We start from the raw sequence: 17,558 nt of genomic DNA, 5'->3' as shown, positions 1-17,558 counted from the left end.
CATCAGCAGCAACAACCACCACCACTAGGAGCAGCAGCACTATCACCATTCTCATCATCATCACTTGAATATGTTTAAATGTTGGTTGGTGCTGGCTTGTTATAGTTCAAATTTTACGGATCCGTATCACTGATGATGTTCACAATGGCAATCGTGATGATGATGACGATGATGATTTTGGCTTTTTGGTTCACGCTTAATGTACACAAAAAGGATACATTAATATTGTTACGCATTATTTGAGTAGAGAAAAATAAATTTGAAAGTTGAAAGGCGCGATTTATGTCTGGTGTCGGCAAATGCTCGCTTCAAACGAATCAGTTGCGTTCCTTACAGTTTCCATGTGACGGTCTGGTCAGATTTCAGCAGCTCATAATAGATAGAACCCTAAAGCAAAACTTCCCGCATATGACGTTTTGTTGACACAAAATTCGACATTATCGAAATCAGCGATTTTTTTGTGAAATTGTAAATTTTTGGGAAAAAAATATAATTTTTTCTATAGCAGTTGAGAAATTAACGAAATTCTATTTTTTTTTTCAAATTATCGATCACGAAATTTGCGATTTTTTGGAAAATTTTTCTTCTTTTCAATTAATTTGTGATATTTTTTTTTAATTAATGCTTTTATTAATTTGGAGCTTTTTGTTATTTAAGCGATTTTTAAGAAATTGGTGAAATTTGCGATTTTTTCGATAAAAACAAACAATTTTTTTGATGTTAGAGTTTTTTTCATTTGAAAAATTTGAGATTGTGTTGAAATCTTTTTTAAGCTAATTTGATATATTTTTTTAATTAGCGGTTTTTCTAATAAAGTCGATTTATTTGTGAAATTTTTAGGAGATTTTTAAAAAAAACTGGAGATATTTTGGAAAACACATTTTGTTATTTAATTTGGGTTATGTACTATTTTCAAAATACAATTTTTTTCAATTTTTGGCGATTTCTGTTATTTAAGCGATTTTCTTAAATTGACGTTTTTTATGAAATTAGCGATTTTTTGTGGAAATCGTCTTCTTTTCTAAACTAATTTGTGTTATGCATTATTTAAATTTTTATCTTAAAAAATTAAAGATTTTCCTGAAATTATCGATTTTTTGTTATACTTGTTTTGCAACTAATTTGTGATATTTAAAGAAAGTTTTTTTGAATATGGAACTGATGAAACTGATTTAATATTGCAGATTTCCTTAATAAATTAGAAGTTTGTTGTAGAGTTTAGAGATTTTTCATGAAATTTGTTATGTTATGTACTTTAAAAATACTTTTTTCTGAATTTAGCAATTTTTTTAAATTAGCGTTTTTTGTGGAATTTGTGTTGTTTTTTAAAACTGTCACAGTATTTTTATTTTTTTTTTCTGAATTTTGTTATAAAAGCGATTTTTATCAAATTGATAAATCTTTGAGAAAAATTTTAAATTTTTCAGAAATCAGCGAATTTTTAAAACAAAATTTTTTTTCGCAAAATTTTCGATTTTTGTTAATCTTTTTTTTAAACCAATTTATTATATTTATAAATTAGCGTTTTTGCTGAATATGCAAAATTAAATTTTTAGGAAAACCAATTTCTTAAAAATTATTTATGTTATGTTCTTTTTAATAGTTTTTTTTTTGAATTTAGCGATTTTCATGACATTTAGAATTTTTTGAAATCTTTGGCAAAATTAGAAATTTATATGAAATTAGCGATTATTTAAAACTTGTTTTTTATTAGTTTTTGTTCTGTATTTGATGATTTGTGTTCTTTTTTTAAATAATTTATGATATTTATAAATTAGCGTTTTTTCTGAATTTGGAGATTTTTCATTTACGCGTTTTTTTTAATTTGACGATTTTTGTTCTATCTTAAACTACCTTGTGATATTCTTAAATTTGCGTTTTTTCTTAATTTGGAGATTTTTAATTTCAGCGATATTTTTTTAGGAAAATAGCAATTTTTTCCTGAATTTGACAATTTTGGTTATTTCTTAAACATTTTTAAATTAGCGTTTTTTTCTGAATTTGTCGATTTTTCATTTAAGCGATTTTTTATAAAATTAACGATTTTTTTATTTGATGATTTTCTTTCTTCTAAGCATTTTTCTGAAATAGACGTTTTTGTTATTTAAGCGTTTTTTTAATGGGAAATTTTTATGAAATTATCGATTATATTTTCAGAATTTGACGATATTTGTTCTTTATTAAATTAATTTGATATATTTTTAAATTGGCGATTTTTCTGAATTTTGAGATTTTTATGAAACTACGATTTATTTTTTTTAATTTAACGATTTTTGTTCTTTTTTAAAACTAATTTGTGATATTTTTAAATTAGCGTTTTTCTGAATTTGGAGATTTTTTATTTATTGTTACAATTTTTTTTTTAATTTGATGATTTTCTTTCTTTTTTAAATTAATTTGTTATATTTTTAAATAAGCGTTTTTCTGAATTAGACGATTTTGTTATTTAAGCGTTTTTTTAATGGGTAATTTTTATGAAATTAACGATTATATTTTCTGAATTTGACGATATTTGTTCTTTCTTAAATTAATTTGAGATATTTTTAAATTGGCGATTTTTCTGAATTTTGAGATTTTTAAGAAACTACGATTTATTTTTTTTTAATTTAACGATTTTTGTTCTTTTTTAAAACTAATTTGTGATATTTTTAAATTAGCGTTTTTCTGAATTTGGCGATTTTTTATTTAAGCGTTTTTTTAATGGGAAATTTTTATGAAATTATCGATTATTTGTTCTTTCTTAAATTAATTTGAGATATTTTTAAATTGGCGATTTTTCTGAATTTTAAGATTTTTATGAAACTACGATTTATTTTTTAAATTTAACGATTTTTGTTCTTTTTTAAAACTAATTTGTGATATTTTTAAATTAGCGTTTTTCTGAATTTGGCGATTTTTTATTTAAGCGTTTTTTTAATGGGAAATTTTGATGAAATTAACTATTTTTTGTGAACTTAATGGGTTTCGTTCTTTCTTAAACTAATTTGAATATTTGGATATTAGCGTTTTTTCTGAATTTGGAGATTTTTTGTTTAATAGAAAATTGTTATGAAATTCACGATTTTTTTCTGAATCTGACGATTCTCTTTCTTAATCTAAATTGTGATATTTTTAATTTAAGCGTTTTTTTTTTTAATGTACTTTCTTAAACTAATTTGAGATATTTTTAAGTTAGTGCATTTATGAATTTGGCGATTTTTTTTCAAAATTTGCGATTTTTATGATATTAGCGATTTTTTTAAAAGCTTATTTTTTAAACTATTTTGAAGAAATTGGAGATTTTTGTAGAAATATTTTTTTCAATCGATTTTTGAAATTTTCGAATTTTATGAAATTAGCGATTTCGTTGTAAATTGACTATTTTTGGAGATATTAGAGATTTTTCTATAAATTACAGATTTTTTTTGGGATTTAGAGTTTTTTTATTGTAAAATAAACGATTTTTAGAAAAGTTATTTCAAATTAATTTGTGATGTATTCAATTTTCGTTACTCTGAATTTATGGTTTGGCTTTGCGATTTTTTATAATTAAAAATGTTTATGAAATCAACGATTTTTGGAATTTGCATCTTTTTTGTATGAAACTAGAGTTATCTTTATGAAACTAAATATTAGTTGTGATATGAGCAATTTTTTAAAGAACATTGTACCGATTTGGCAAATTTTCGATAGCGATAAGCTGGAATATACATAACGATTTATGCATTTTATAGTTCATAGGTCATCTGTTTTGTAACGAATTTGACAACATTAGTATTAGTTCTGAGGTAAAGAACAAGATTAGAATTCTTGAGACCTAGTTTCCTACATTTTTCTTAACGGTAAATAGTTTAAATTTTAGTAAAAATAATTAAATTAATTAATTAAATTGTTAGGACCAATTAAAAATCTGGATCAATAAGTTATCTGGGGACTTTAAAAAATTGACTTTAAACAAACGCGATTTTTCGCTCATATCCTGAAAATTTTTGTAACAACAAATTTACTGTTGATTTTCAATTACAAAATGCTGAAGAGTGTAAAAATCAGCGGAAATCAACACACACAGAAACTACGGTTGGTTACACATAAAATGTTAAATACAGTTGAAAAGAAGACAGCAGCAGAAACGTTTTGTAAGTTTTAAAAATCTGTTATTTGAAAAAGGAACACAAAACGCTAAACCATAAAGCCAACCAAGCAAGAAACATGTTTATTTTTTGTTAAGGATTTAACAATTTTTGTCTTGTTTTCTATTTGTTTCTATTTTTTTCGCATTTAACTCATAATTTTTTTTTTGGAGAATTTTAGAATGTAAACGATAATAAACGATAAAGGCTTAGGGGGTTTGGAGGGGGGTGTATTGTGTAAAAATAGTGTAATGTAATGTAATGCCATGTAATGGTACTTACATAGTGCTTGTTCTAACCAAAATTGGTTGACCGAAAAATGCCGGAACGTTTTCATCCATTAGTGAATGTGTTTTGATGAAATTTAATGTCGGATCCGGAAGTGTTCGTGAATCATTATGGCATGATCCGGGACGTGGTTCGGGTACCTGCAAAAGAAAATAAAAGCCATGTAATCATTACAAAGTTTAATATTGTGAGCAAAATATTAATGTTAAATAACTGCACAACAAAACAAAAAAATAACTAAAAACTTAAACCCTGCATAATGAAAGCAACCAAAAAAAGTTAATTTTTTTTGTTACTTTTTGTCTTTGTCAAAATGGCGGAAAATATGTTACTTTTTGGAACTGTCTGTCTATGTTGTTTTTTTTTTTACAAGCTTCCTTTCTTTTCCTTTTTATCAACTTTTGATAGTTAAACGAAAGAGTACAATATTTTTGGCAGCATAAAAGTTATGAGTTTTTTTCCGCTTATCTTTTGTTTTGGACTGTCTGTCTTTCATATTTTGTTTTGCGTTTTTTTTTTTAATTTTTTTGGGAATTTTATAAATGTTTCTGTCTGCCATTTTGGGGTTGGCTGTTGGTAGGTTGTTTCCACTTTGCTGGCCTGTGAAGTTCTTTAGATTTATTATACATTTTTATATGAATTATTGTCAGCATAAAGTATGTACTTATAATTTTATTTAACAATAATTTCATTAAATCAAGGTAAAGAGACATATTTTGTGGAATATTGTTGGATGTAGACAGAAATTAAATTGGTTTCGAAGAATTTAAAAATGTTTTAGAGTGAGCTAAAAACATGAGTATAAACAGGCACAGGAATCTATATATTCAATAAACTGATACACAAAATTTTCTATAGAAAAAAGTGTTTCAATAGAAAACTAATATTTTTAATGGAAATATTGTTATACACAAAACTTTCCATAAAATAAGAAAATATATTTAAAAAAAAACTGTTATACACAAAATTTTCTATAAAAATTAGTGTTATACACAAATTTTTCTATAAATAACTGTTATACACAAGATTTTCTATAGAAAAAACAGTTTTACCCAAATTTTTCTGTAGACAAATCTATTATACACAAATGTTTCTACAGAAAATACTACAATAAAAAATTTTTCTATAGAAATAAAAAACTGTTATACATAACTTTTCCATAAAAAACTGTTAATATGTAATTTTTGCTATAGAAAAACACTGTTATTCAAAAATGTTTGTCTAAAAAAATTGTTATACATAATTATTTCTATATAAAAACTGTTATACTCATATAGAAAGAAATGTTATACTTATATGTTTCTATAGAAAAATAACTGTTATACAGAAAATTTTCTATAGAAATTAGTGTTATACGTAATTTTTTCTATAAATAAGTGTTTTACACAAGATTTTCTATATAAAAAACAGTTTTACCCAATCTTTTCTGTAGACAAAACTGTTATACACAAATGTTTCTACAGAAAATACTACAATAAAATTGTTTTTATTATAGAACTAACAAAATGTTCCTATATAAAAAAAACTGTTATACATAACTTTTCTATAAAAAAATTGTATATGTAATTTTTTCTATAGAGGAAACATACAATTTTCTATAGAAAAACACTGTTATACACAATTTTTTCTATAAAAAAACTGTTATACATAATTCTTTCCATAGAAAAACTGTTATACTCTATTGTTCATATAGAAAAAAATGATATACACAAAATTTTCTATAAAAATTAGTGTTATACCCAAATTTTTCTATAAATAACACAAGATTTTCTATAGAAAATACAGTTTGACCCAAACTTTCCTATAGACAAATCTGTTATGCTCAAAGGTTTCTATAGAAATAACTGTTATACACAATTTTTCTATAAATTTATATGTAATTTTTTCTATAGAAGAAACTGTTATACATAAATATTTCTATAGAAAAACACTGTTATACATAAATTTGTGTATAAAAAACTGTTATACATAATTCTTTCTATAGAAAAACTGTAACTATTCAATATAATTTGTTCTACAGAAGAAACTGTTATACATAATTCTTTCTATAGAAAAACTACTCAAATGTTCATACAGAAAGAAAATGTTATACTCATATGTTTCTATAGAAAAAAAAACTGTTATAACGAAATTTTCTATAAATAAGTGTTCTACACAAGATTTTCTATATAAAAAATAGTTTTATTCAGACTTTTAGACAAATAGGTTATACACAAATGTTTGTATAGAAAATACTGCAATAATATATTTTTTTTATAGAACTAACTGTTATACAAAATTTTTCTATGGAAAAAAAACTGTTATACACAAATTTTTCTATAGAAGAAACTGTTATACATAAATATTTATATAGAAAAACACTGTTATAGACAAATTTTTGTATAAAGAAAACTGTTATACATAATTTTTTCTATAGAAAGACTGTTATACCCATATGTTTCTATAGAAAAAACAGTTATAAACAAAATTTTCAATACATATTAGTGCTATACACAAATTTTCTATAAATAACTGTTATACACAAGATTTTCTATATAAAAAAACAGTTTTACACAATCTTTCTATAGACAAGTCTGTTATACACAAATGTTTCTATAGAATATACTGCAATAAAAAATGTTTCTATAGAACTGTTATAAAAATTTTTCTATAGAAAAAACTGTTATGCATAACTTTTTTATAAAAAAAACATCTATGCACAAATTTTTCTATAAAAAAAAATTATATGTAATTTTTTCTATAGAAGAAACTGTTATACATACTATAGAAAAACACTGTTATACACAATTTGTTTATAAAAAAATAGTAAACTATACGTCTTTCTATAGAAAAACTGTTATACTCGAATGTTTATATAGAATAAAGTGTTTTACTCATATGTTTCCATAGAAAAAACTGTTATACACAACATTTTCTTTAGAAAAACTATTATACGCAATAAATTTTTTAAATTTTCTATTGAAAAACATTTCCACAGAAGATTTTTCTTAGAAAAAGCAGTTAAACACAAAATGTTCGCTTAATTTCTATAGAAGAAACTGTTATATTGGGTGTATGACTTAAATGCCGGATTTATAATAGATGGCGTATCGGTTTTTCTTATATGTCGTTTTGAAGGATACATATTTGTCATTTATTCTCACTTAGTTATTGACCATTATAGTGTCATTATATGTCAAATTTTGAGCGGGAAGTTTTGCTTTACTTCTTTAAGTTGAAAAAATACCGCTGAATCACATCGATTGCTCACCGAAGCTTATGGTGAATGTGTTTCATCAGTTTCAATGTTCGAAAGATTATTGGTGCGGTTTAGAAGTGGTGATTATGACAGGGAAGACAAAAATAGCCCAGGTCTGCAAAAAAAAACTTTGAAGAAAATTAATTGGAAAATTAATTAATTAATCCATGAATATTGTTTTAGAACTCAACAAGAGCTTGCACAATCATTGGGAGCAACTCAAGCAGCAATTTCTAAACGTTTGCGAGCAGCAGGATTCATCCAAAAGCAGGGAAATTGGGTACCTTACGAATTGAAGCTGAGAGACCTTGAACGACGATTTTGCAGGTCCGAAATTGTGCTTGAACGCTATAAAAGAAAATCATTTATGCACCGAATCATTACATGCGATGGAAAATGGATCCATTACGATAACACAAAGCATAATATAACGTACGTGAAGCCCGGCCAACCATCCGAATCGACACCAAAGCCAAATATCCTTGAAGATAAGGTAATGCTCTGTATTTGGTGGAACCACAATGGTCCTATATATTACGAGCTGCTGAAATCTGGCAAGACCATATCAGGAAACCTGTACCGCATTGACCGAAAAATGCCCAGAATATTGAGCAGACATGAAACTGTAATATTCCATCATGACAACGCTAGGCTGCAGGTAGAAATTCCTGTAAAAAACTGTTTAGAAAGAAGTGGTTGTGAAGTTTTGCCTCACCCGCCTTATGTCTCGACCGGCTACTATTTGTTTCGATCGATGCAGAACGCTCTCTCTTCAGAGTATCAAAAATTGACTTGATTCGTTATTGGCCTCAAAAGATGACCAGTTCTTTTGACTCGAAATCCATATCTTGCCAGAAAGATGGGGAAAGGTCATAGCTAACAATGACCAATACTTCGAATAATTTTATGTTGCACAAATACTTCAAAATAAAAGCTAAGAACATGTAATTTTTAAAATTTTCTATTAAAGAATTTTTCGTAGAACAAACTGTTAAACACAAAATTTTCTACAGAAAATCAAACTTTTCTATCCTGCTTGAAACTCAATATTTGTTGGACCTCAAAAAGCTTACGATTCTATGAACCCAGTTGGCTAGCTTTTGTATTAAATTAGAGATAATTTAAAAAACAAAATCATCTTGCAAACTTCAAAATCTCTTTAAAGAAAATTCCACAGAAACTGTTCAAAACATTTTCTGCATACCAACCAACTAAACAAACTTGTTCTAATTAACGTTTTATTTAAAAAAAAACTACTTTGACAGACTCATAGAAACCTACAAATGGTAACGTTACGTATGTAAACATACTTAATAACCCAGCAAACAAAAATTCAAAATACAAATTTTCCAAACTAAAAAACATTTGTAATTCTCAAGTCTTTAGGCAGACCGCGATCCAGTATCGCGACATTTATTGAAAGTGTAGCATGCAGTATTGATGGATCGCGATCCAAATCGCAGAATAACCTATATTTGCGTGATCCATTACAATGGATCGCGATCCAAATATCACAATATATATTGAGCGTGTAGCAGTACCCTAACACCCAGCAATTTTTCTTGAAGCAAGTCTGTGTAAGTAGGAGAAAGAGAGAGAAAGAAGATACCCTGTAGCCAGCCTAGGACCATATGTCTCTATGTCAATACTATTTCTCTACAGACAATTGCACTAGTTAAAATGTCGACAAACTTTCCTTAAAGCGTCAGTAGAAATACATTAGAGAAAACAGTTCTAGTGCATTTTTGGTGACATTGTCGACGATCGAGTCAATAGTTTTTTTTTTTTTATTATGCTGTGTAGTCAATAGGTATAGAAAGTAACTATCTAGTCAATAGTGATACAGTCTACTGGTGGATTTATAATGACAAGCTAATGTTAAATGTCAATAGAAGATTTCATTGGCTGGGGTACATATGGTAGTAGTGCTACTGACAATGTCACTAGTAAATCACTACAAATTTACTATTGGCATTCCCTGCAGGGTAGTTACTTCAATTCTCTTTTGTTATTTCATTCTCATTATGGCGCCATATTACGTTTTGACATATAAAAACTTGAACACAGACTTTCTGTGTGAATTGAAGAGACTTGCTTCAAGAAAAATTGCTGTGTGTAAGAGTAGACTAAGACGAAATATACACGTTTTTTCAAATCAATATTCAAACCATAGATAAATACACATAGATCGGAAACAATACTCGTAGGTGTATTTTTTGTTTGAGGTTTTTCTAGTTTCCGCTCCATGTTCCTCTATGATTCAAACGATTTTAAATGCTCGACATTGGAAAAACAGTTTGCTATTTATGGTAAATTCATTAATCTAAAAAGTAGCTATTTTCTTTGATTAAATAATTAAATTTTTAATTTAATTTGTATGAATTATCCAAAGCAAATGTTTTCTTATTAAAAATATCTTGATTATTTTAAACCCTTTTGTTTGCCGGGTTAAAACTCCCCTGTTTGTTTTCGTATCGCCACATTTCGTTACCTTTAAATATGTATGTATGCTTGCACTCTCTACTATAAAAATCTTTTAATTAACTTTGACCCAATTTATTTTTATCATAAACACCATCAAACACCTCCAACATACGCCAACACCCCACCGACCAACCCCCCTTTGGTTAAGGTTTTAGGGCATTAAAAAAAATCCAGTAACAACAAACAACATGCAAACGACTTTTATGCATAAAATAATCAAAAGAAAATAAAATTTAAACATAAAATTAATGAAAAACATATGAATAAAAAGAAGAAAAAAATACTTTATGTGACAATAAACAAATAAATGAAATCTCTCTCTATTTTTCCTTAAAGAAAATAGGATTAACAAATAAAAACTGCCAAAAATAACAATTTTCAGGTCTTTCATAAACTTCAGACTATCAGTTAGTGTATTCTCTGGAATTCTGCTTTATTTTTCTCTGTTTCTTTTCACTTACCTTGGCATTATTGACCGGCAGCCAATTAGAGTTGATGCCACTTTGTTCCTTAAAACTGCCCTCAAATGTATCCGCAATATCCTGTAATAAGAAAGGTTTGAAAAAATGTATAGTAAAAAGGAGTAGTAAATGGGAAAAAAATGGTTTAATAAATTTAATGGAAGTCTACCAATAAAATCACACATACAAGTGATGTAGATATGTAAAGCTACATAAAGGGGGTTTTTTTAATCCCAATAGAACCTACAAAAGGCTTAACTGTCAAATGTTATTATGCTCTCACACACTCTGGCACATCATTATGAATAGATTGGTGATTGAACAACGCTGCTAAATTATCCAAATTTACTTTGAAAAATAGCAAAACTGTGTTCAGCGATAAGCCTTATTTTTGGCCACTCCACTCCACAACAGACCCTACAGACTCCATTACATCCAGAAAAATGCACCGTTTCGTGACATCATTGAACCAAGTTTCTTCAAAAATTCCGCCGGAGCACGATCAATGATTTTTTGTTTGATAAAATGGATGATATTGATCCGTGCGTGATATACGGCAAATCGATTTATTAAAATCCAAATTTGGCGATAACTTGATTTCGAGAAATGTACCTGTCAATTGGCCTCCAAGATAGTGCGATTTAACACATCTGGATTACTTCCTGTGATCCACTTAAAGTCACTGGTTTATGCTGATAAACCAGCAACAATTAAAGCATTGGAAGCCAACATTGTTCGAGTTATTCGTGACATATAGCCAGCAATGCTCGAAAAAGTTGCCCAAAATTGGACGTCCAGAATAAGCTTCTTCGAGAATAGTCGCAAAGGCCATATGTCCGAAATCACATTCAAATGTTAATGTCTTGTTGATCTTGATCTTTAAAATAATAAAATTTTTTATGTTAGGTTTTACAATTTCAAGTTCTATCGGGATTAAAGAAACACCCTTTACATATGTATGTATCTATGTATGTGTAACCAAAAAATAATGTTGAAAGAAACAAAATGGAGGATAAATGAAGAGAGTTGTTATAAAACAGACTAAAGTAATTTCAATTTGATGTAGTAAATAAACATATAATGGGTGTGCACAACTATTTTGGGGGAATAATTAAAGGAAGTTGTATAAAATTAATTATGCAGAATTATCATGAATCGGTTATCTTTTAGAAAATGTTCGTTAAATAAAGTTAAATACAAAATGCAGAATGTCCAAAAAATAGTTATTGAGATTATGTTGTCCGCTGCTTACACGGACAACATATTTTCTTTTCCAAAACCAATATTGCTAGCTTCGTTAGCTTTGTCGGTAACAATCGATCCATTCTGTAACCATTATTTTAGCTAAGTATTGGCCATTGTTAGCTAAGAGATTTTTCCATCTCTCTGGAAACATATGGAATCCGAGCCAAAAGAATTGGTCATCTTTTGAGGCCAAGAACATATCAAGCCAATTTCGGATACTCTGCTACCAAGTGAAGCGTAGTCGGACAGGACATAATCTGTTCTATAATGCGGGTGAGATGAAACTTCCCAACCACTTCATTATAAATAGTTTTTTACAGGTATTGCAACATGTGTCCGAGTTTTGTCATGATGGAATATTGCGGTTTCATATTTTAACAGATTATAATAGATAGGACCCTTTTCTCCCACCAAAAAAAGAGCATTACTATAGAGGCATGACTATTTGGTTTGGTGTCGATTTGGCTGGTTAAATGGATCCATTTTTCATCGCAAGTAATGATTCGGTGCAAACTTTATAGCTTTCAAGAATCATTTCGGACATACCAAATCGTCTTTCAATTCAAGGTCTTTCGGCTTCAATTCGTATGGTACCTAATTTCCATTCTTTTGGATGAATCCTCTGCAAACGTTTTGAGATTGCTGATGTTGCTAACTCTTGTTGAGTTTTACAACAATCTTCATAGAGTAATACATCCACTTCTTGGTCTTCAAACATTTTTGGCTGGCCTGGGCAATATTTGTTATCCGTGTCAAAATCACCACTTCTGAACCAAACAAACCATCTCAAACCAGAACTTAAGCAAAACTTCGCACATATGACGCTTTGTTGTCACAAAATTCGACATTTTCGTAGCAAAAAAAAAACTTCGCTGTTTACACTATAATGTTCAATAACTAAGTGAGAACAAATGTTAGATATTTGCCCTTCAAAATTAATACAATAGAACAGGTAGAAACTTTTGAGACTGGGATATAAGATTCGTTTATTGTCCATGGATCGATGCTAATATTGTCTGTTTAAGTCTACATTTTTTTATTTTCAATACCAGAGACTGTATACAGCCTCTTTGTAAGATGTTATTGGTATCTCGTTTAATGTTTCTTCGCTCCAAAAGATCGATCAATTCGTCTGTATCTACTTGAGAGTAGTACCAAATGTTCAGTTGAGAGAATTCAAATCTAAAATGGTAGTAAAACAACTGTCGAACTTAAAGCCTGATTAAGAAACACGAAAGGTTAACAATTTTCAAATTTGTTTTATGAACATTATTCAGTTTTTATATTATTGTTTTTCATACAAAATTGTTTTCCTTTCGTGTTTCTAAAACAGGCCTAAAACTAATGCACTTCACAATATAAGATGGGAACAATTTAGTTATTGGATAGGACAATAATATGTTCATTTCTTCTATATGAAGTCATCAACGGGTTCAAATAACGCCTTCGTTTTGTACTCATTGGCGATAAATGTGTGCAGCACAACTACGGTTGGAATATTCTGTAACAGAGTTGTTGGATGGAGTTGGAAATTGATACTAAAATTCATTGAGTTTATTTTAACAACGATGGGCAGACATCGTTCAGTAGAAAGCTGTGATGAAAAATATCTCCTTGAGTACTACAGCTATAGAAATGGTTTTGAAATAAATATTAATCTACTTAGAAAAGTTTCAGACATGATATGTCTCCATTTTAAAAGAGAGTTGCTAGAAAGAGAGTTAAGGAGACAGGATCCATAAATAGTTCGAGTAAGAGAATAATACTACAAAAATGTCAGAGGATTAGAGGATTTTCCCTCTAAATAACTAGTTATGAAATAAATTGCAGACTGGCTTTCAAAATTATTTAAAAGACAGTTCGTTGAATTATTCTCTAGAGAATCATTGTTTTTTGAAAATGGTACCAAAGCTAATGGAAAGTCTTTGGGTGTATTAATGAGATGGGATTATCTATTGAGATGCCTATTGAGACCTCAGAATGTCCCAATAGGCAATAGGGAGAAAGTATTGCCATGTCTTCATGGCCATAATTTTAATTTCGCGCTTTCTGCAATCCATGAAATATCATATTCCCACTTCAATGGTAACATTATGTAGGATTGCTGAATAGTTTTGGAGATCGGTTCTACGACTTGTCTTCACATCATTAAATAGTTCAATTGATTATTTTTAAGAATATTTACTTGAGAATACTATAAAGAATAATATGATGACTTCGGTTTGTATCGCACTTGATCTATCCATTTACCGCATTGCCATGGTTTCTCAGCAAGAACAAATTAAACAATTTCTTCCGCTGTGTTTGGAAATGATCTGAATTAAACAATTTCTTCCGCTGTGTTTGGAAATGATCTGACTTTTTGAGATCATGGGCGAGTTATATAGCACGCCTAGTGTTTTCATGCTGTGTTCTGTTCTTTTTTTACAGACAAAAGACTTTATATAAAGCTAATACCAACCCGATATTCATAGACTTGAGGAAATGCTCCAAAGTCCACAATAAATACAAATCGATGGTCAGACATTTAATATCGGTAATTGGGCTGTACATACCAGCATATTGTGTATTTTTCATTAGAACCTGTATCTGACGAGGCCACAGTGGATAGTTTCAATTTCCAATTTTCGTCGCTAGGTGTTTGATGGCCAGTTAACTCTCCTTTATCATGGCCATACTAGTCAATACCGGCGGGAATTGCTTTGCGATTGTTGTGGAGGATCCAACGCCACGATAATAATAGAAAGTTGTAACCATATTTAGTTCTTAATAGAATTGGGAGTTACAAGGTATTCACGAAGGCTCTCCAGCGATTTGTATCTTCTACAAGATGACGGATTTAAGGTCACTGACACCTCGTTGTCAATGTTACGCTTTTACAGATCTTCTCCATATTGTTCGTTGACGTCCCACATTTCGTCTCGCTTGCGGATTCAATTGCAAACTGGCCTTTATTATGTTGGATATGTCTTTAAACAGCTTGTGGCCAATCCACGACCATTTTGCGGTGGCGGATTTCGTAGGCGACGGGTGTTTGGGTGCTAATTGAAAGCAGATCGGCGTTTGTGGTGCAGTTTGGCCACAATATTTTATTTATTTAGCTTAGACATTAATTTACAAACACTTGCTTGTAGTTTTGTTGTTAAGAAGTCAGATACTTTCCACGTTCCACACCCGTAGAGAATGACTAACATTACGCTGGAATTGAAGATGTTGATTTTGTGTTTGCAGTTGCGATTCTGAGCGACTTGGTTTTGGCGATGTTGATCTTAAACCCCCATGACACACTCTTGCGGCCTTTCGAGTTTTTGTTCAATGCAACCGTTGGTTCAGATGCCATTGGATTCCATTTGGTGTATCGATGTTTGTCTGATGGAGAACTGTATTCAGAACTAAGAGGAAAAGTACTGGTGATAGAGTACATCCTTGTCTCACGCCGCTGTTCATATCAAAAGCATTGCTTTCTTAACCTTTGAAACGCGCTTTACATTGAGCGTTTCGGTATAGCTCGTTTATAAGGAATATAAGAGAGTCAGGAATTCCAATATTTTCCAGTGTGGATCATATTGCTTGTCTATTTATAGTATCGTATAAAGATAAATGAATTGGGAATCCGCTGGAAGTGCTGCTTACCGAGCCTACTTAGCGGTAACATTCCAATGAATTCTGTTAATAGAATTGGATAGCAAATTTTACATTGAATCCTTGGATCCTATACGAATGAGCTGTAAAATTGATGAAATGTTAAATTATTTATTGATCTTATTAACAATGAATTTCATCTCCTATTTATTACTCTAATAAAGAACATGTTGTGCACACCCTGTATTTATTTACGTAACTCCCCGTAAGAGATGAATGAGAAATATTGTAGTAGACAACCAAAAAAATTATTCCCAAAAAAAACAATATCTACGATAAAAACCTATAACCAACTTACCTGCAATGAAAATGCACAAACTGCTGAGCCAGGAATTGAATTTGTTGGTGTATTAAAAACGCCATAAATCAATTTGGCGCTTGAGTGACCATAATGTCCTTCGACAAGATTACTAGCAGATTCTATATAAAAAAGAAGTGAAAAAAAAGATAAACAAAAAGTAATTACAATAAAACAGCAGCAATAATAAAAATGTCTACACACAGAAAACAGATCGATTGGAAATCAGTTACTATTGTTAATATTTAATCAAATGAACTGAAATTTTATAGTTATTATTAAAAGATTATAAACTCAACTAACTTTCTATGTTATGAATAGAAAAGCCCTAATTTGAATCGAATTATGGTACTAACAACTCTAATGTTAGTTAGATGGACCAATATGTATATGAAATAAAATGTATGTTATGAATTCGTCTACAATAACTAACTATAATTCAGCAATATGTACTTCATTTCCAATTATTAGTTCATGTAATTGAAAATTCGATAATGATTTAAGAAAATCAAATTCGGTGTTCTCAACCGACAGAAAATTGTCTGACATTTTTGTATAATAACATTTCTAAAATAAATTAAATTGAAAATGAAAAATACAAAATATGATAAATTTTATTGAATTTTAAATTTAAAAATTTAAAATTAGCTGATGGACATGAATGGGTAAGTATATTAGCATTATCTTTTCTTAAAAACGTGAATATAACTATGTATTAATAGCGTGTTTAAATCCATTTCAGATTTACTAACACGGAAATAACAAATTCCTGCATCAAAATATGCTAGTAAATTTGGATGAATTTGGAGAGCTCAAAATAGAAGAGATACATATGGTTGAGTTTTTCTAATCACTATCAGCCTTAATGTGAACAAGGAATATATGGAAGTAAATATGGACTCCATTAAGAAATCCCCGTAGGAACATTGCTGCTTTTTACAAAAATATACGATTTATCTTTCGGAGCCTAATAATCTTTGGGACGTTCATTTAACTTATAACACGAGAATCTCTAAAATCCGCTTGTATTTTTAAATGGTGCTTGTTTGCCTTTATTCTACTTTCAACTTTTCCTTGGAATTTGACAACATGTCTGAGGTCTGAATAGAAACCCAACAATATCAGTTAATTTGACTTTTACAAATCACTATCAGCTTCTCGTCGACAAGAATAGCTGAATATTTACATCATTTGTTTCATTGTAATACTAACAATTATTAGTTTAATCTTAAGATTATGTTTATATATTAAGAATAAATAAATTGGGAAAAAATACATTTGCATATAATTTGTTCTTAAAATAAAAAAAATATTTTAGCTACCCCTACCTACATATCAGTCCTTAGCACCGAATGGTTTAATTTTTAATAGTTGCGTGTACCATTAATTCAGCAATTTATTTGTGCTCGTACCATATATTCAGTTGCTTCAATCGAATTCTGAGATAGTACGTGCAACCGACAAAATTCGATTGGCAACAAATTCGGTTGCAATAACGAATCTGTTTTCTCTGTGTATACGCCAAATAAATTTACTTCCAAAAAAAAAGAAAAGCAAGAAAAATAATAAACGAAATTTGTAAAATTTAAATTAATTTAAAGCTTAACAGTTAAAATGTTATAAAAATTATAATGTTAGCTTTATGACTTACGTATTTCATTAAAGTAGAAGGGATAATCGCCAGGTATGGAACAATTCAAACGTGACTTTAAAAATGAAGTCCAACGATTGCGGAAACGGTGTGGTCCACCCTTGTCCCATTTACAAACACGTGCCACACGCGAAAATATGGA

General features: G+C 29.2%; 1 protein-coding gene across 1 annotated transcript in view; it reads right to left on the bottom strand.

Annotated features, from left to right (window-relative positions):
* The window catches only part of Sema1a (semaphorin 1a), a 751,515-nt gene that overhangs the window by 55,247 nt on the left and 678,710 nt on the right, over window positions 1-17,558 (bottom strand). The window contains 4 exon segments of the mRNA XM_065501135.1: window positions 4,392-4,537; window positions 10,581-10,661; window positions 15,766-15,887; window positions 17,417-17,558. Of these exon segments, the coding sequence (XP_065357207.1) occupies window positions 4,392-4,537; window positions 10,581-10,661; window positions 15,766-15,887; window positions 17,417-17,558 (491 nt within the window).

Source organism: Calliphora vicina, chromosome 2, assembly GCF_958450345.1.
Source record: "Calliphora vicina chromosome 2, idCalVici1.1, whole genome shotgun sequence".
NCBI lineage: Eukaryota > Metazoa > Arthropoda > Insecta > Diptera > Calliphoridae > Calliphora > Calliphora vicina.
The sequence above is the reverse complement of the archived record's forward strand: the minus strand, read 5'-3'. Positions and strand labels throughout refer to the sequence as shown.